This window comes from Armigeres subalbatus, chromosome 2 (genome assembly GCF_024139115.2).
Source record: "Armigeres subalbatus isolate Guangzhou_Male chromosome 2, GZ_Asu_2, whole genome shotgun sequence".
In the NCBI taxonomy this organism is placed as follows: Eukaryota; Metazoa; Arthropoda; class Insecta; order Diptera; family Culicidae; genus Armigeres; species Armigeres subalbatus.
In genome coordinates, this window is record NC_085140.1 from 88,648,631 (window position 1) to 88,668,850 (window position 20,220).

The 20,220-nt window shown below is 41.7% G+C and overlaps 1 protein-coding gene across 1 annotated transcript; it reads left to right on the forward strand.

The window, feature by feature from the left end:
- The first annotated feature begins 612 nt into the window (after window positions 1–612).
- Window positions 613–18,860, forward strand: LOC134209797 (zinc finger CCHC domain-containing protein 8 homolog). Its single transcript, XM_062685828.1, has 4 exons — window positions 613–720; window positions 782–1,756; window positions 1,970–2,667; window positions 17,994–18,860. Exons 2-4 carry the CDS (start codon window positions 814–816, stop codon window positions 18,606–18,608), a joined length of 2,256 nt encoding a protein of 751 aa, XP_062541812.1. The 5' UTR covers window positions 613–720; window positions 782–813; the 3' UTR covers window positions 18,609–18,860.
- The last annotated feature ends 1,360 nt before the right edge of the window (window positions 18,861–20,220 follow it).

A 20,220-nucleotide genomic window follows, 5' to 3' on the forward strand; every position in this document is an offset into this window, starting at 1 on the left:
CATAACCAATATCCTACAAGATTTCAATTTAAATAATGTTACACTTGCCAAGGCCCACCTTCTCTAAGCGGCAAGGTCCGATCATATATCAAGACAAAATTTTCAAAACGACTTATCTGCTTTTGTAAACAAAACTTCAAACGACGATTTGACGAATCTGATAGCTCTCCCACGCAAACCAACACCATCAATAGGTAGCGGAATCCTTCACCTACCTATTGATGGTGTTGGTTTGCGTGGGAGAGCTATCAGATTCGTAAAATTGCCGTGTGAATCTTTGTTTACAAAAGCAGATAAGTCGTTTTGAAAATTTTGTCTTGATATAGGGAAGCTTGATTTCAAGACAAATTTTTCAAAACGACTTATCTGCTTTTGTAAACAAAGATTCAAAATTTCAAACGACGATTTGACGATTTGACCCCCTCCTCCCTCTAAGCGTTACGTAATTTGTGGACGCTCCCTAAGTCGTTTTGAAAATTTTGTCTTGATTTTTCGTGGATGACATGCTTTACTCCCCCCTCCCCTGATTCAACCGCGGACGAGCGTTTGGATTCATAGAAAACATCGACAAAATCGCTCAATATTGAACAACGCTGCACTAACACTACTGCGAACAAATTAGACGGACACGCTGTCAAAACAAAAACGCATCCAGCGACGAGCGCGTAGAAAGTGTGTTTTAGGAAATTCAATTGTGCTTAATTATATCTATTTTATAAGGTAAACTCTGTTTTCTGTGAGCTTAGCGATTGTATCAATTGCCATTACTTCGTTTCGGAAGCAATACACCTCAGGACCACCATTTGAAAAGCTATGGGGACGAAGCGCAAGGCCGAAGACGAGATCCTTGAGATTCCCAGCGATGACGACGATGGCAGCGACAGCGACGTTCAGATACAGGAAAAGCCAATCCCGATCGTCACCGTTGACGACGATGACGACTCTTCGACAACGGCTCCCTCACATTCCACTCCAGTGCGGCAGCCATCGCCTGCTTGTGGCGGGAAAGCGTTGGATAGTTCACTTGGTACGCCTCCGCCCCCACCGGACATATCCAGCAATCGCTCTATGTCAGAGGAAAAGCAAACCATGACGGAAGAAAAAATGGCTTCTGAAAATTTGCTGCTGAGTATGAAGTTCCGGGACCAGGAATTGTTCCACATGTTTAAAGGATCCCTGTCCGAATATCTGCGAACAACGTTCCAGCTTAAGATGGGTGGCGAGGAAGTGGATGTCGTTCAACAAGTTGATCAGTTCTCCATTCAAGTGCTGTCTAAAAGCCTAGGTCGGATAACTACGGCAGCAATCCTTCCAGCAGCAGAAAATTCCGAACCAGTGCAAAACAGCAATGAGGTCCTCTTACCGGGCAAGGAATGTTCAAATGTGAAACATAGTGATGCAGTGGATGACGCCGGAATGTTCGTCATAGACTCGACCCCGGCCAAAACGGCCAAGGGCGGACCCATCATTCCCAGCTACAAGAAAGCCCTGCATAAAGTGCTGGACAATTCCCCTTCGGCTGCGGCATCGGCGGACAGTGCCACCAAGAGGCCAAAACCGAAGCAGAACTGCTGGAACTGCGATGGGGACCACAGTCTGAAGGACTGTAAGCAACCTCGTAATTTTGTCAAAATTGACAAAATGAAACAAGCATTTATGAAGACCAAGGACCGGTATCATGTGGATTTGGAGCAAAAATACGGCCACATAGTGCCCGGTCGGATGACACATGAGCTGCGGCAAGCCCTCGGACTAAGTAAGTAAACGTTCAACTCAATTTGTATCTTGACAAAAACTAAATTTTTGGTTATCGACTTCTACTAAAGGAGGGGTTTCTTCGGGTGTTCTTCAGTCGATTTTAGTTTGAAACAATGTGTCGAGTTCTTAAGATGTCTTTTTGTCGTTTCAATTTAGATTATTGAATGGTACAATCTAGTTTCTATGTATTTCTACCTTTCTTTTACTACAGGAAAGCGAGATCTTCCGGTGCACATTTACCGTATGCGATTGTTTGGTTATCCTCCCGGTTGGCTGGAGGATGCCAAAATTACCCACTCTGGTCTGCAGCTGTTCAATTCGAATGGAGATCCCGTACTGGAGTCGGATGAAAGCGACGGCGAAGTGGACAATGTCAAAACCATCAAGTATGATGTTCGAAAGATAATAAGTTTCCCCGGATTCAATGTAGATTCCGGTGAGGCATACATTGACAATTCAAAATTCTACGGCGTTCCACCGCGGATGGGACATCAAAGCCGAGACGAAATGATTCGGAATCTTGAAGGGACTTTGGTTCAAGGATATCGAAGAAAAAAACTTCGACTGGATTCCGTAGCCCAAGTGGACATCGATCGCGATCCAGCGGACATGGATCTGGACAATCCGGACGAAAGTTTCATTACCGTGGATTCGGTGGGTGATTGCGATAAATTGGAGGGCCTGGTTACTGCCAGTCAGTGCAGCTCACTACCGTCGTACAATGGAAATATTGTTGGCCCTCCGGCGATGGACGCCGATGAACCGGAAGAGGGTGAAGTGGATGAAACAGAAGAGCCACAGAACGGGTCAAATCAAAACGAGGATGAAGCAGAGGTCGGAAAGAACGAAAGTACAAACGATGACAGTTTGATTCTGGTGGAAGAGGAAGCGGAAGTAATTTGTTTGGATGTAAGTAGTGACGACATGTTTTCGGATATATCTTCTTAGTTGTATTAGTTAATTTTGTTTTTACGTTTTGTTTTGTCTTACGACACTGATGTAGGTGAGGTGATGTACAAAGTGTAATGATGTATTATTTTGGAAAAATATACCTTGTACTATTTCGGATGTTCGTGTAGTTATAACTTTGCTGGTCTGCCCTTGGTTTGGTACCTGTGAACTACACGACTTCTTGAATTTGTATATTCACCCTTGCACCATTGTTGAACAACCTGTGATATGTAGATTTGTCTTACTTGCAGCTGCTCTTTAATAATTTTCCAATGGATAATTTGAGAGTTTCCTGTATCTATCTGATAGGGGAAAATAATGACAAAAACCCTAGAAATCTATTTAACTTTTTAATTGATTACATACTAGACATACTAGAATAGATTACATCATAGATTTGTTATTTAGGGAAAAAGATTCACGATATGCGGATTAGTTGATACTTCACAGGAGCGCTGGAACTTATCTGATATCTTCTGGACAAAGTCGATGATTTTTTAACTGCCGTTGGACGCATAAATGTCACATGTTACATTTTAACATTTTTGAGGTTTTTATGTCTATCGTCATAATTTGATACGTATTTTTGAAATATTTTGTCAAAACAGAGGGTTTATTCTAGAAAACTCGAAAAAAAATCTTAAGTCAGTTTGTCACATTCGAACAAATGGACGCATACTTGTCACACCGGGATAAGTGGACGCATATTTGTCACACTTAAAAAAGGAATACAACTATCACACAAAAAGACACTTAGCACAGCGTGATGTGTCCTGAGGACCGTCCAAAAAATGTACCATGGTTTTAGGGTCATTTACAATCCACGTGGATATTTTTGAAGGGTGGTTGGTAAGTGTACAAGGTCTTTCCCTACTTTCAGAATTTTTATGGACGGTTGTTCATGAAAAAAGAGGGAAGGTATTATATTGTATAAAACTTCTCCAAGTATATCGTGAACGACCTCTTGGGAGAAGGCGATATGAACTGTGACATAATTAAAATATTCAAGGCCCGTAAAAAAGTGATAAAGAGGAACCATAGCAAACCCATTTTTTTGTAAAACTCATAATTATTGTAACATGTCACATGGCGATAAAATTTATTCTAAGTATGAAGCAAGTACAAATATTAATCAGAAGCTTCTTGCTTCGTCGGAAGATCACTGAAAAACGATGTTTCCTCTTCGATAACAACAAGTTGAACCACTTTCATTGCTTGAGGAGCATTTTTCCAACGTACATTTGTATCAAAAGAGGACGAATCCTTTACAACCAACTTAAATTGCTTCTTGAAAAACAACTTGCAGTATTTAAGGTGTTTACTGTTGATGATGTTTGTGTATCCAAGTTCATGACGGCCTTTTTCAAACACCTCTTTTCGCATGGAGTCCACGTACGAGCGTGGCTTCAGTGGTTTACCGTATCAGTTGCTTTCATATCAAGTACGTCAATATTGTTCTTTGCATTGCCAACCACAGACTTGAAGTTTTCATAACTGACGACACGATCATGGCGCATTTTGGAATCAAACGCCGCATGGAAAGAGTCATCGGCCATTAACGTATGTCCCGAATCAAAGTTCTCCAACAGTATGCACTCGACCTGAATTTCATTACTGTTTATCAGTAGGGTAATATGATGGAATAAATTCCAGTTCTTATTTTGCGAACAACAATTATCCAACCAAAAGATAATTGTCTTCAGGTCAGCGTACTTTATAATAACTTTGAAAAAACAGCTAAGGATTTCGTTGGCTGTGCAACCATTAACTGACTCGGACAAAATGCACGCAGACAATGGGAATGCTTGTATGTAGGGGCCAACAGGCGCAAAGCTCTCATTAAAGACCAGCAGCCTTTACGAGAAAATAATGCTCTTGAAGCACCACCCACCGTGTAAGCCGTATGACCTAGAAAATAAGTTCATAACTTTTAAATAATTGAGAACTTACTTTTTGAAAATCCCCAGAAAAAAACTACTTTACCTGGTAGCACTTTGTCACCATCATTTCGATAAGACAGTTGTGATTCCTTTGGACGTTGAAGATGTAGCGCATGTCCTTGTCCCTGACAAGGAAACTACGCCACTGCCGCTGGTTGGTCAACCTCTGGAACAACAATCAACTGTGTCATTTTTTAAATCGAACCCGAGGAAGTTCTCTTCCGATTCCGCGCCACTGGATTGTCCGTATTGGTTTAAATATTCCATTTCCGGTTCCACTTCTACCGGCAGGGAAAAATCACACCAAAGAAATACAATCGTCGCCTGGCCAGTGAATTTCGCGGCATAAGTGTCACATTCGGGTTTTGATTGATAAAACGTGGAAAAAATAGTTGTTTTTGGAAATGTTTGAGTCCGGCCCAACGAATATGAATATTCTTCTATAGTTTATTGCATTAAAGTGAATAAAAAAAGCGAAATTTAGCGATAATAGCATGAATATATTTTGAAACTTCAAATGCGTTTTTCTCATTTTTTTCGTTTTGTAACATGTGACATTTATGCGTCCGACGGCAGTTAAGTTTTCGCTAGTTTGTGTAGATCCACGGAAACCACAAGTCCAAGTCGAAGATCATCTTTAACAGCTTATTTTGCTTGACTTGCAGACGTCGCAGAAGAGATAGAGCACAGTTTTGTCATACGGGACAACCGTATGTAATGATTGGTCTGAGCAGCTTATTGACCAGTTGAAGAGACGATCTTCGGTTGATCAGTGAATACCGGAATACAAGGAACGCATCAGACCATTGACTGTGTAGATGCTTTGATTTATGTATTTGTCAAACAGAAGCTTTTGGCCCATCGTCAGTCTCAGATATCTGACCTCATTCTTCCACGGAATTTCAATTCAGTTGACCTTAACTTCGTGTTGGAGCCCTTTTTTGTGTGTCTGAGTTTTCGATGTGTTCCTATTAATGCGCCACTTCTGCTGGATCTCTTCTAGCTTACTATGTGCATGTTGCAGTTTATAGATGAAAATTTTAGGATCTTCGCCCGAAGCAAGGAATGCCGTGTCGTCCGCATATGCAACACCGTTGACCTTAGGCATCACTTGTAAAAATAGTGTAGATCGTGAGGCTCAGAACCGATCCCTGTGGGACGCCATATGGGATGCCGTGAGGTTCTGACATACAGCCATTGATTGACACTTGGATTGACATTGCTGCCAAAAATTACTGAATAAGCTTCACTAGCTATGTAGCTTGAAAACGATTGCCTCTTGTCAGACCGAGTCATAGGCTTTTTCGACATCCAGCATTGTCATGTCAGTAGATTTTTCTATGGAGAAACCTTGCTTAACTAGGTAGCTTAACTAGTAATTCGAGCTAGGTGACAAACCAGAATGGCTAGCTTTGAAGCCAAACTATTCGGTAGGAATCATGTCACACGTTTCTAAATGTCGATTCAGCTGGTTCAGAATGATTCTTTCCAAAATTTTACCAAGGCAAAGCGTACTGTTGAAACGATAGCTTGAAGGGAGAGTAACATCCTTGTTTGGCTTTGGGATGACCACTATATTCGGATGTTTCCACACACTAAGAAATACATCAAGTTGATGCCAGCGTTATAGACCTTTGTCAAGTACACCAACCCTTCGCCAAACCTTTAAAGTATTCATTTAAGCAAGATGTTCATTATCTTTTCCAGACCAAATGTCTCTTCGTTCTTAAACCGATGGATAATACACTTTATCTCACTGGCGTAGATTGTTCATTGTTCAACTCGTTGAGTCGCGCAAGCTCCTCTATCGTTTGGTTCACTTCTTCCTCTGTTTTAGAATCACTCGGATGCGTTTTGTGATGCGCCGAAGCAATATTTTCAGCCAGCGTTTGAGCTTTCTCTTTTATCAGAAACCCTGGCTTGGTCTCCAATCCGCAAATGAGGTTGAAATTTGATGCTACTGCGTAGGCTCTTACTGATTCTCCAGAACTTCTTACTACCATATGACAAATCACAGATAGTTTTTCCGAAATTCTCATATTTGTGAGCAGCACATTATTCTTGTATTTGTTGGGTGAGGACGTCAACGACTCTTTTGAGGAAAGGATCTTCAGAACGGTAGAATTGCCTCCGACGAACATTCCTAAGTCGGATCAGTATCTTTGTTTGGGGAAGTTTCCTTTTTGACGTAGGACTACGTCTGTGTTTTCTATATTGGGGTACACTTTACGATTGCGAAAATCGGGGACCGTCACGAAAATATGATAGACTTTAAACTTTAATATCTAAGCCGTTTCTCGATGGATTTTCATTTTTTTTGGACCATTCGATCAAGAATGAGTCAACGCTTCTTTGTATTTATATGAAAATACTGAATTTTAACTATTTATTATCAAAAATTGATAAAAAGTTTAGAAATAGGTCAACCAACCAATCACGTACATGCATCACTAGCACAGACATAAAAAATCAATCACTTGCGGGTTTGGATCTAATCCTCAGTTTGAACAAGATTTTACGCAGAGCAGACGCATCAAAGCGATCGCAGCGGAGCGGACACAGCATCACGGAGGCGCTAATGACATTTTCAAAGAAAATCCATCGCATTGGTGGTGGTGCTCGATGTGTTGCTGCAGATCATTCAACCTCAACGAACCAGAATTTCATATGAAGAAAAGGTTGACCATAAAAATAGCACTGGCGATCCCGCACCGCCAGTGCCGATGCTGAAAATTTATTTCAAATTGTGGTATCAGTTAGTTGGAAAGGAACATTGGGAAAAGAAAATTGGTTCTTCTCAGGACCAACATTTTACGAAAAGAAAGAGTTAATTGCGAAAATGGATTGTTTCGGTGGCATCGGGTTTGGCGTGGTAGTTTGGTTGCTGTTAGTGATTCCATCCATTCAAATTCACTACATCATCTCCCTCCGACGCGCTATCAAATTCGCTATTTACGATTGAGTTTTGCATTTTGAAGAAAGTTTATTTTTGATAGTCGGATCAGCCTTCTTTTGTAGAAAATGGTGGCTTTTGTATAAAATCAATGAAGACGCCACCTCAGTGGAAACTTTACACAGCAACCACCCATCGGTGAACGTCGCTCGGACAGCCATATGCCGAAAGCTAATGTTTTGCAATATGAAGAAACTCTGAAGAAACTGTTGTCGTTCCTCGCAACAATACGCATCTAAAATAAACTACATCTCATAACCAAATTCAGAATCGAGAAAATTTCATAGGATTCTTAGAATTTATCATTCTTCGAACGGTCCGTTGTCTGCAGAATCTCGATCGAAATGGCTCGCGCGCGCCGAAAAGCAGCTTTCTTATATCCAATGAAGTAATTCCATTAGCCCCGCCCCTTCATTAATCGTTGAGGGCACATTATATTTACACCCATATCAGATCACAAAGGGGCGGGGCTAACGAGCTTAATTTATTAAATACAAAAAAGCTGCTTTCCGGCGCGCGCGAGCCATTTTGATCGGGATTCCACAGAGAGCGGTTCGACCTTTAATGCAGCGGAGCGGACACAGCAGCACTGAGTGGGTGGCAATGCTGAAAAAATATTTTAACTTTTGGAGGCTTAGCGAAACATCATCGAGTGGCGGTCGGACAGTTGCAACGCAAGGTGTCGACAAGCGATTGGATGCAGTTAGTTATTGGACAAAAGGCGCATTGGGAAAAGAAAATTGGTTCTTCTCAGGACCAACATTTTATGGAAAAAAAGAGTTAATTGCGAAAATGGACTGTTTCGGTGGCATTGGGTTTGGCGTGGTACCTTGGTTGCTGTTAGTGGTTCCATCCATTCGAATTTACTGCATCATCTCCCTCCGACGCGCTATCAAATTCGCTATTTACGATTGAGTTTTGTACTTGAAAGAAAGTTTATTTCGGATAGTCGGATCAACCTTCTTTTGTATAAAATCAATGAATGACGCATCTGTGGAAACTATCTACAGCAACCACCCATCGGTGAACGTCGCTCGGACAGACAGATGCCAAGCGATAATGTTTGGTAATATGAAGAAACTTCGTCTTGAGTCAAATTTATGTTGTTACTCTTCACAACAATACGCATCCTAGATAACCAACAGCTCATAACCAAATTCAGAATCTTGCGAGAAAATTTCATAAGATTTTTAGAATTTATCATTCTCCGAAATGTCCGTTGTCTGCTGCGGAATCCCGATCAAAATGGCTCGCGCGCGTCAAAAAGCAGCTTTCTTATATCTATTGAAGTAATTCCATTAGCCCCGCCCCTTCATTAATCGTTATGAGTGCACATTTTATTTACACCCATATTAGTCACAAAGGGGCGGGGCTAAAGGACTTAATTTATTAAATACAAGAAAGCTGCTATTCGGCGCGCGCGAGCCGTTTTGATCGGAATTCGGTTCGACATTCGATGCAGCGGAGCGGACACAGCAGCACAAAGGCGGTCGGACAATTTCAACGCAAGGTACTGTCAAGCGTTTGGATGCAGTTAGTTATTGGAAAGACGGATTGGGATTGGATGCTGTTACTGATTCCACCCGTTCAAATTAATTGCATCATCTCCCTCCGCCACGCTATCAAATTTGCTAGTTACGATTGAGTTTTGCACTTTAAAGAAATTTCATATCGGATTGTCGGATCAACCTTCTTTTGTCTGCATAAAGACCTTTTAGGAGGACACCATACTCAAAAATGGCCGAAACAAAAGAGAAATAAGCAGAATCAGAAGTGGCGTGAAACCAAACACAAATATATTTATTAGAGTGGGGCGTCATGGTCATTTTTTCAAATCAATGGTTTTTCGAAGCCATTCTGGGTCCTGAACAACTGTGCAGAATTTGGGACCGATTGGTTGCTTCCTCGCTTTCCGCATCGCGTTTGAAGTTTGTATGGAAATTAGTATGGGAGAACGCATATTTTTGCATTTCTTCTACTAGAGGTTTCAGTTCATCGTAAACCAAGTGGCACATTGCTTTAAAGTATAACCTAAAGGATGCCGAGAAACTTTGCTGAAGGAGGCACGTTGCTGGAACGTCCACGAAAAAAGTTATAACGCTTCGAAGATTGAGTGTTCAAACCATATGCAAAAAATCGTTTATTCTGCCAGCACTGCCGAACTACGTAGACCAATAATTTAACTGAGTGTTATTTCAAAATAATTGATCTTATAGGGCTTTAGAGCTAATGGGAGCTATCCGGAATCATTTCACAAAGAAAAAAATCCGACAAGAAGGAAGATGGATTTTGCCCTTCGATATCTATAGGTCGTCCGGTAGTGCTGGCAGAAACATTGATTTCTTGCATATGGTTTGAACAATCAATTTTCTAAACGTAATAACATTTTTTGTAGACCTTCCAGATACGTACCTTCTTCAGCAAAGTCTTTCGGCATCTTCCAGACTATATGCTAATGTATTGAGTCACGTGATTGATGATAAATTGAAGCCGCTAATAGCAAAAATGTAAAAAAGTACGTTTTCCCATACTAATCTTCATGTAAATTTAAAACGCGATGCGGCATGCGAGGTCGCAACCAATCGAGCCCATATTTTGCACAGTTGATTGGGGTCCCAAAACGATTCAGAAAAACCTTGATCTCACTTGATCGGACGAAGTTTGCGTTTTTCCATACAACTGCGCCCCACTCTAATATTTATATGCAACGTTTGGTCTTCGCCCGCAATGTAAGCGTTCGTGGCAAAGTAAGGATTGTGATATCCCCGACTGAAAGCCAGTCGAGTGGCTTCAGCGGCCAATGAGTCATGTTAATTCCACGGTTAGAGACTCAAAGTCCATCCAACTGGGAACAACTATTCGACTTCTTGATTCAGTTGGCCTCCGAGCAGTTTGCTCGATGTTAATAAAACGACACAAATTATTATGGCAAAAACTATCAATTTCGAATAGCTACGTAGTCCTACGTCACCTTTGCGTACAACCCGATTGGGCTGCACCTTTGAGTTTTTTTAAAAAAAAAAAACCAGTTGCATTCGCAATTGACGCACTGCCAGCAGTGCTGCTACGAAACGGTAATGGCCCCGTCGATTTTTTTCCGTGGTGTTCAGCAGGCCGAGATCGAGTCTTCCTTTGACAATGTTTGTAAAGCGGTTCCAATCTGCACGATGATAGTTTTTATATTGGTGAATTTGAAGTTGGACTGGTCTTCCTGTATCAATGCCGAATACCACCGGAAAGTGGTCGGACGAGAGCTCTGCAACCAATAGGAGCGCGACATCATTGATATCGCTCATGGAGTACCTCACACTGGGAGTGTGGTTGTTTTGGTAGCTCGATCGACAGCCGGGAAACGACAGCCCTCGGTGCACTGGACGAAATCTACTGATCTGAACCCTTATCTATTTCTGTATTGGCATTTTCATTAACTCGTTCCAGGTTCTTAGCATGATGCCTCGATTGAATCCATTCAACGACGTACTCTACTCAGCGTTGGATTCTGCTATTGGAACTGTCGCCATTCCTCACCCACCATTTTGGATAGCGGGTCATACCATTGATAAATTTCTCGTTGTTTAGACCGCTTTATGAGATCCTTTGCTGTTGTAATCCTTGGCTCGAACATATCAAATCTACAGAAAATCTTCGCCTTAAGCATAACTCTAATCGCTTTGTGCGAATCCGTAGCACCAAGTCTTCATTGGAGACCCTTGAGTATTTCCGGAAGGTTGGAAGCCAATTTCCATAATAAATCATCCATTGTTGATCACTGCGTCGAGCTGTCGCCTCAACTCGATCGTGGATTCGACGTCGCCTGCTCTTCTTCGATTGTCGATGACCCACGCCATCGTTGGCAGCTCGTTTTTGATGAGAGTCAGTAAAAGACGTCTGCTTCGATTGAACGTTAGACAAAGAATGATTTTATTATACTCCATTAATGGGTATCGTACGAAAGGTTGAAACACAAAAGGCTGAATGCTCATAAGGCTGAACTCAAAAGGCTGAAATCCTGAAAGGCTGAAAGTCTCAAAAGGCTGAAAGTATCAGAAGGCTGAAACGTATCGAAAGGCTGAAATTGATGGGATGAAATGAATCCCAACCATACGATATGTTGTACTAACTATGTTGAGTGGTTGGATAGTAAATAATTGATAAAGAATAGAGAATAATGAGTAAAGAAGAATAAAAAAGAATAGAATAAAGAATAAAGAATCGTCTTATTCCCTTCTATGTTACCGCCATCGGGATGGGGGTGAGAATGAGTCATCGCTCTCACCGGCAGTCTGGAGGTCGTAGAGAAAAATCGTTCAAAAAGGTCTTTTATATTTTAGTCTTCTTGCCCTCAGATACATTCAATGCATTCTACAAGCATTCATTCAGTGACCCATTCTCACCCCCATTTGACCCATTGTCACCCCTGACGACAGTACCTCAAAATTTTATGAGCTGTATAGACTACAAAATAAGAATTCCGTATAAAAATTGAAAGACAACAAGTCACAAGAAGGTTGCGGATCATTTTTGTGTGTGCCCCTTTTAACGTCAAATGTGAATTCTTCCACTAATATTGGTTTCACGATTTTTCAGCCTTTTGTTATTTCAGCCTTATGTGAGATATTTACTTTTCAGCCTTTCGTGTTCAGCCTTACGAGTGTTCAGCCTTATGTGATTCAGCCATTCGTGGAAGACCCCCATTAATAACTACTAATTAATATCATGGCATGCTACTTCCGTTGCTACTTCATCAGTTTTATTCCTGTCACTATCCACCCAAAAACGGACTCCGTCAGCACAGGTAGATCCTTGCCTAACGGAATTTCCCTTCCCGACGGAAAGAAGCTGAAGAAAGCTTGGATTCCCAACACCAAGTCGATCCTCCTCGACCGGAAAAACTCCGGATCTGCTAGCTGGATGTCCTCCGGAATGTCCCGACCACTTGCCTGAACTGTAGAAGTTGGCAGGCTTGCCATAACCTTAGGTAGGACGAGGAATTCCATAGATCGAGCATACGACGAAACCGCGAGATTTGATGACAGCTTTCGTCTTGTGAGTTGCCTTCACTCCGGACTGCCCGATGCCCTGAATCGCGATGTTGGCTTTTTGGGTGGAAACATTTATCGCCTCGCAAAGATTTGCGGAAATAAAATTGCACTCGGACACTGAGTCCAGAAGGGCGCGTGCTGGGTACCGACGACCCACATCGTCTTCTATCACTACGACAGCTGTAGCCAAAAGGACTTGTGATGAAACACACTTCGCCGCGTTGGAAGAACTAGATTCGACCGCCAAAGCATTCGCTGCCTTGAAATTTGTGCTTGCGCTGCCCTGTTTAGGAGTACATCCTGAAATCGATCTTCTCGTTGATCCTTGGATACTCTTTCGTTCTCCTCCTTTGAAGCACAGCAGTAAATGGTGTCGACCCCTACAATACCGACAGGAGAACGGTATCGAGGTGCACTCCCGAGCGATGTGACCACGTTTGAGGCAATTGCGGCAAAGGGATGTTTCGCGCAAGAAAGACTCCCGGCTGGACTGAGACATCCTTAAAAACGATGGACACGTGTGAAGTACATGTATCTCCGCACATGATGGACACTTCGCGTTATACGACTGTACGGCACTGTTGCAGACCTTCGGTGAAAATGGCTTCTTTCTGCGTTGTGGCGACTGCTCGAAGATTTTCGACTCCACCTTCGCTGGTAGAGCTTCGAGAATTTGGCTTCTTGCTGTTGTTGTAGCGTTTCAGCAACGACTGCCACGCAACTCTGGTAGTTGTCCCCCGTGATCTTAAGCGGATCGACTAGTGCCTTAGGGCCTTAGCTTCGCCTACTAAGCACCCTTTGAGATAGTGAAATTTTTCCACATCGGGTAGGTCTTGCTCCTCGTGGATCAGAGACGTGTAGAGATCCCTGAAACTGAGCCAGTCGTCAATGTTGCCGTCGAAACTCTGCAGCTGGATTGGAGGTAGGCGAACGTGATCCATACCACCACCTAGAGTGATATTTCCAGGACGAGTCGACTGGTTCTGGACGGAATTATTCTGAACCTCTCCCACTTTCTCCGCAAGAAACGATTTCGTATCGTAGTAGCGGTTCTCCACCTCCAACTGCTCCTTCTGCAAACCTTCGGGCTCCGTGAAGTCCTCGTGCGCTTGTATTTCCCAGATTGCCTCACTTATCTGAACCCACAATACATCTAACTTCGCTCCACGGAAACTCGAACGATGTCGTTATTCAGTGGGTTACTCCACTCGCAGAATCGTAGAACCAAACGCAGAATCGTAGAACCAAACCAATAGAACCAAATCCAAAAATTGATAAAATCATAGATGTAGTACTCAATATTGTCCGCTTCGGCAGGACATATACTGTTCAGCTCACCTATGAGAAGTAACAGCGGTGCAGCCGAAGCCAAAAACAGCAAATTCTCCGATTGAGAACACCTCCTTGATTCGGACGATTGCCTCAGATTCCGATCCAAGCCAGCAGATGCGAGGGAGTGGAAACTCAAATGTAGTATTCAAAATTGAAACTTCGGCTAGACATATACTGTTCGCCTCACCTATGAAACAACAGCAGGTACCAATAGCCGAGTTCAAAAATGTTCAAAATTTTGTCCAAGCGCCTCTAACTAGTGGGTAGTATAGCGGGAAATCGTCTCAGTTTACTCAATCCAGTGCAGCGGAGAAAGAACAACCAATGTAGTTTCAATAAATTGCCTGCTTTGGCAGGACATATACTCAGTCTCACCTGGAGAACTAAAGATGGCAGTGAACGAATTAGCTTCGATTAAAAATTAATGGAAATCACTCAAAATATCGTCCAAAGGTTGTTCGACTCGTAACAGTCCGAATTCGCATCGAAAGGGAAATTAAATTTATTTCAGTGTGTAGCATCAAATATCCAGATTCGGCTGGGCATATACTATTAAAATTAATTTACCTGGCCGGAAAAGCCTTTCCGTGATGCCCTAGCGTAGAAGCTCCTGTAGTGTCGTTCGTCTCTGAATCGATCGTCGTCGATCCGTCGCAACTTGCACGGTCCGTGCACCAAAAATGTTCTTCGCGAACAGATATTCTCCTATGCCAACGGTCGAAGCAGCCGCAAATCGCACAGAAATGGTAATGTTGGTGTTAGCGAGAGTATTGCACAAGCTTCGGCTAAACATATACTTGTTCTAACATACCTGACAGGTAGTAGAACAACGCTTTGATTATTCCACAATCCTTGCTCAATCTTCCGAATTAATTCCAAATTTTATCCCCTCACGCCCCACTGTGCTACGATGCGACGGCTTGCACAGCAAACAATAAACACTGCCGGTCGTCGTTCAATTGCTTCTTCCCTCTTGTATGTAGGTATACTGCAGCAGATCGATCAGCTGTTGATGGGCGATTCGATGCGATGATAATCACGGGCAATTAGCTTGATTGGTGTTTATGATGTGTTGCGGTAGCAATTCACTTCACTTTCAAATAATTCCAGGATGGCCGAAGGAATCTATTCGGCAGATTCTAATAGGGATTGCCCAAGCAATATTCTTCGAGATGGCGATTTTTCTTCTCTTCACGGCACTTTAGTATGGCACGATTTTTAATTGTGTGATTTTAGTTTATTGTTCACTGGCGCACTTGATTAAATCTTCGGAATTTGGTCGTTCCGAGGTTTTCCGGTAGATCATCCGGCTCGAAGGACCAGATGTCGGCGAGCTCCTATCGTCCAAGCCCCAACACCGATTGACTTTGATTATGTGGTCTGCCACGGAAGGTATGGGAGGGGAGACACTGCTGGTCAGATCGCCATTCCCGATCCCAAGATAATTGGGGACTCCTTCCGACACGTTGAAATTGGAAACACTGAATTGAGAGTTCATACATTTATTCCACACATATTTACAGTCAAGTTAGTTAAAAGCTATACAAATAATAAAGGATACATGGGCCTTTCCTGACCACATGTTCCACGATCTGTGTCATACTAATTGGCTAGAACAAAAAACTCCAAATTATTCATCTCCTCTTTTATGCACATTGGGGCTGGGCGATAATGAGATCTGCTTTTTACAATCCACCATCAGAGTCGTAGCTAGGGCGGGTCGATAATGCTGCTCCCGAACAATGATAATACATATCCGTTTATAAATGTCCTACAAATGATTTTTTTTATTCATTTCTTTATTTGGCACTCTGTGTTTCTTAACCGCTACTGTGCCGTGATCTACTGTGCTATTCTGCTGTACAGAATCCACACAGAATCTATTTTTTTTAGACATTCGTTGTTGTTATCATTGCCGGATCTATCTCATCGTGGGTCCATTGTGTTCTTTTGTCCTTATCGTGTATCCAATTTCTCGTTGCATTGTTCTCTTGCCATCTATCCTATACGTTGGAGGAATGCCTCCGAGAAGAACAATCATCGGGCAGCGCGCTTATATTGGTGCTATATGGGACCATCCTACCAGCTCATGAGAACCCATTTTCTGTTGGGACTTTGTTGCAAGGCTTTAGTCAGTTGCAATGAATTTTCACCATCAACTTTATCAGGCTTTGACTACCCTTTTTGACTTTAGTTATTTCGAGGACTGATTTTCACCAATAACTGTACTGCCGCTAACCGCAAGTCGAGCACATCTGTATATGGGCCTCCATATACAGATGTGCTCGACTTGCGGTTAGCGGCAGTGTAGAAATGTTAATAAATAACTAGTTGAAAAAGAAGATTTAATTTGTATGACCTAATGACCTAAGCTACATATATGATTTACTTTACCAACTTGCACAACATTGTACCTTACATATTTTTTTAAACATTTAGTTTGTTCTTCCACGACTATTTTAACTTGCGATAAATCAACTTCAGTATTAGTTACAAAATACATCGTAGATTGGGCATTTGTAATTCACATGTTTCTCCTGAAATACCTCTCCAGGTTGCTATCAAAAATCAAGAATTACAACCTTGTTTCCACTTTAAGACAAAAATGGCTCCTATTTTGCTATATTTCTCATAAAGTACAAATTTAATTTTTTTTACCGGGATCTCAGCAAAATGTTTAACTTTTACCGAGATTCACACAGCCGTGCCCAAGCGAACATGTTTTTAGTCGAGATTTCGGTCAAAGTTGCTGAAAATCAGCAAATAATTTGCCGAAAATCAGCTAACAAACGACATTTTTGCCGGAATATCAGTTTTTCATTTTCCTGGAGCACGGCTGTGCGGATTTTTGATGAGCTGCAGAAATAAAAACTAAGTGTGTACTAGAGGCTTGAATAATATCCAGGCCTCTAGTGTGTACTATTGAGGTTTTTAAAACGTATGTTTAAAAAGTAAACTAATATTAGATGTGATGAAGTTTGTTTTTGGAAAACTTGTTTTCCTCGTAATAAGAATCTACAGGGTCCGGCTATTGAAGTGCTTCATTAGAATAAACAGATAAATTGATCAAAACAGAAATATTTCATTTAAATTTCATTCGATTTTACAAGAAAACATATCACTTTTTGAAAGTTCATGGGTAAAGTTCATCTTTTTTGTCCTTGAACAGAACAACTCGTCGCAGAGGATTGAGGAACGCATCGTACGGGTCCCTCGGCTGCTCTTGTATTATTTTACCAGAGGTCACCAGATGTAACTGCAGGACTTGCACAAAAACATGATGTTTTAGAGCAGCCCTGCGGTCTCCAACATACTCCTGACAGTGAAATTCACAGAGTTTATATCCGGCGAAGTCGCTGGCCGCTCTTATCTCGAAATGACAATGAAATGAAATCAATATAATCTCAACAGCAGAGCTTAATATCAATTTGCTCTCATTTTGTTAACCGATTTTGCTCGGGTTGCCGGATCCTGTGAAGTATGACGAATTCAAAGTATTTTTACGCATTTTTACAAAAACAATATATGATATTAAAACACAGTAATGAAACGGCACATATTATTTCTCTGGAAAATTTGAATGAGAAGGATATGATGGTAAGTATAGTGAATTATTTCATTTTGCGGTCCCCTTTTTTGGCTTAGAAAATGCTAATGCCGTCGACTGAGTTAGACTCGTTAAACTCTCGAACATGGGTTTCATCTGGTATGATGCTTTGTAATTAGGTAAAGGTTCTCAATTTTAAATTGCCAATATTTGCCTTCAACTGAAAGTTACAAAACAAAAAGCTACCAAAGTTAAAAAATAGAATAATAAAAAACCTAAAGAGCGTTATCTTTGTTAAAGATTTATATTTTTTAGTTTTTAATAATTATATAAAAATTATTAATTTCATTTCGTCCCATTTTGTTTTATATTTTTTTCTATTAAGTTTCAATCATTAAAATAAAAGTTCAGAGTGTGAGCTTAGCATGTATTTCTATACAATCAATGTTAAACATTCCACATAATTTTAGGATACTCGCGCAGATTCGCCATCCCTAGACGATTTGCGAAGAAAACAAACAGAGCTCTTGAAACAATTAGAAGCTCAGAGTCCTTGCATCCCAAATCCCCCGGATACGGCAAATGACGATTCTCTGCTGGAAGACGTATTGGAGGTCGAAAAGTTGGCAGAAGAGCATGCATCGAACGAAGCCTCATCACAAGCAGCCGACAGTGCTGTGCGGGAATCACCTCGATCCTTGTTTCCGATATCGGTTGGTATTATGGGTCCTCCGCCACTACCGGTGGCTCCACCACCTCCCGCAGATGAACCCAGCACCGAGCGTCCACCGGAGCCCGAATTCCTCAATCTGGATGAAATCAAGATGACCAAAGTCCCGTTCATCGACGATCCCGCCTCGATGGGACTGAAAAAGATGTCCCTGGGTACGCCCATCCTGACGCCGTTCACACCGTTCAATACGCTGCCCTGTGGAGAAGCCTTTTCGAAAGGCGTTAGCGATGTGATCAATTTTGAAAATCTGCCCAACTCCACCGGTAAGTACGAACGGATGAAATCCCTCCTGTCGAAGGTACGCAACGTAATTACGGCACATAATGGCGAAATGGACGACGATAGCAGATAGCCAGAGGAGGATCGCGGCGAGCTGAGTGAAGAAGGTGAAATTGAGTAATTGTGTATGAGAGAGTGCGGATTTTTTGGGGTAATAAACAGAGATTAGCATGTTTGAAAGAATGTCAAGCCCTTAAATCTAGAATAGGATTTTAATCGACTTTCTATTGTACTTCACAATCTTAGAAATTAGAGACGAAGTATAGAAATATAATATAATATAAGAACTACAACAATAAAATGTAAAATTTTATGTCGACTAAAATGGGAAATGTGTTATTTTTATTCTCGCCGAATATTTGAAAATAATATCAATTTGCAAGACCATATAAGTAAAAATCATGTTTATAATCATCCCTTAGATTATACCGAATAAGGGGCCGACACTTAATACGTAAAGGATTTCAATTTTCAATCTTCTGCAGTTTGCGTGGAACGTGAGAATATCACTACATTGGTGGCCGTTTAAAAATAACGTCCACAGTTCGAGGGGGGGAGTGGTCTAAGATGTTGTGACAGTGCATACACTCGGTGTACAAAGAAACATGACAGGGGACAGGGGGAGTCTGAAAATGTTAAAAAGTAGTGGATGTCGTATTTCAATCACCCCTTGGTGTAATCTTACAAAGTGACGTAGGGAAGGAAGGATTAATTTCGCCAACGGGCTGCCAATGTATACTAAGGTGATTTGCAAATAATTTCAAGAATGAATTATTGGCAGTGGCTGATTTTCTACTCGCCGCTGCCACATCCAGGCGCTATAGTATATGCGCAAAATAGCCAGCATGAGTTAACCGCCAGAAATTTGTATGGCGAATAGCATCTAAAGCGGGATTTCTCAAAAGTAGGAACTTTTCACGAAAAAATATTTGGTACCAGTAGTGTAGGAAGGTGTCCGCTACTACGCCTACCAAATATTTTTTCGATCAAGCTACTTAATTTTAAGAAATCGAACCTTAGATGCCTTTCGCCATACTGATTTCAGAAAGTTAACTCCTAGTGTGCCGCTGTAAGCATGCTCAAAGCAGGCGATTCATTAAAATGAAAGGAAACAGCATTTGAAACAAGAATGAATTTATTATTAAATCCCTAATGAAAGTCATACGTTATCCATATACAAACTATTCAAAATTTCTTATCGGGCATATAAATATGGGACATGAAAAGTATAAGTTTCATGTTATGGTTGTCTTATGCAGTGCCGTATAGCTTGCATTGCTGATAAATATACATTACATTGCGAAACTACAATGGCAAAAGTGTATGTGTTTGGATAAATATATTCATTATGAACATTTTTTTTCGTGTACACTTCTTTCCAATGCGGGCAGCAGGGACTATGTCCAAGGGCTTGACGACCCCTCCCCAGGCCATCTGCGAGTTGTGGGGCTTGCCTAGGATGTGGTGGGGTTTGACAGTGGGCCCTGTTAAACCTCTATAAAAAGCTGCATGTATCCGCAAGTAGGCCCCACCAAAGCGACCGTGTGCCGCTCAAAGCGCACAAGCCCAAGTCCTGGTGTTAGGTGGGACGCTAAACAGCCCTGACACGACGGCCCTCCGACGAGACAGGAGGTTTGCGCTGGCCCAATAAGCCGCCTAGAAAACCAATCATTACGAACAATATA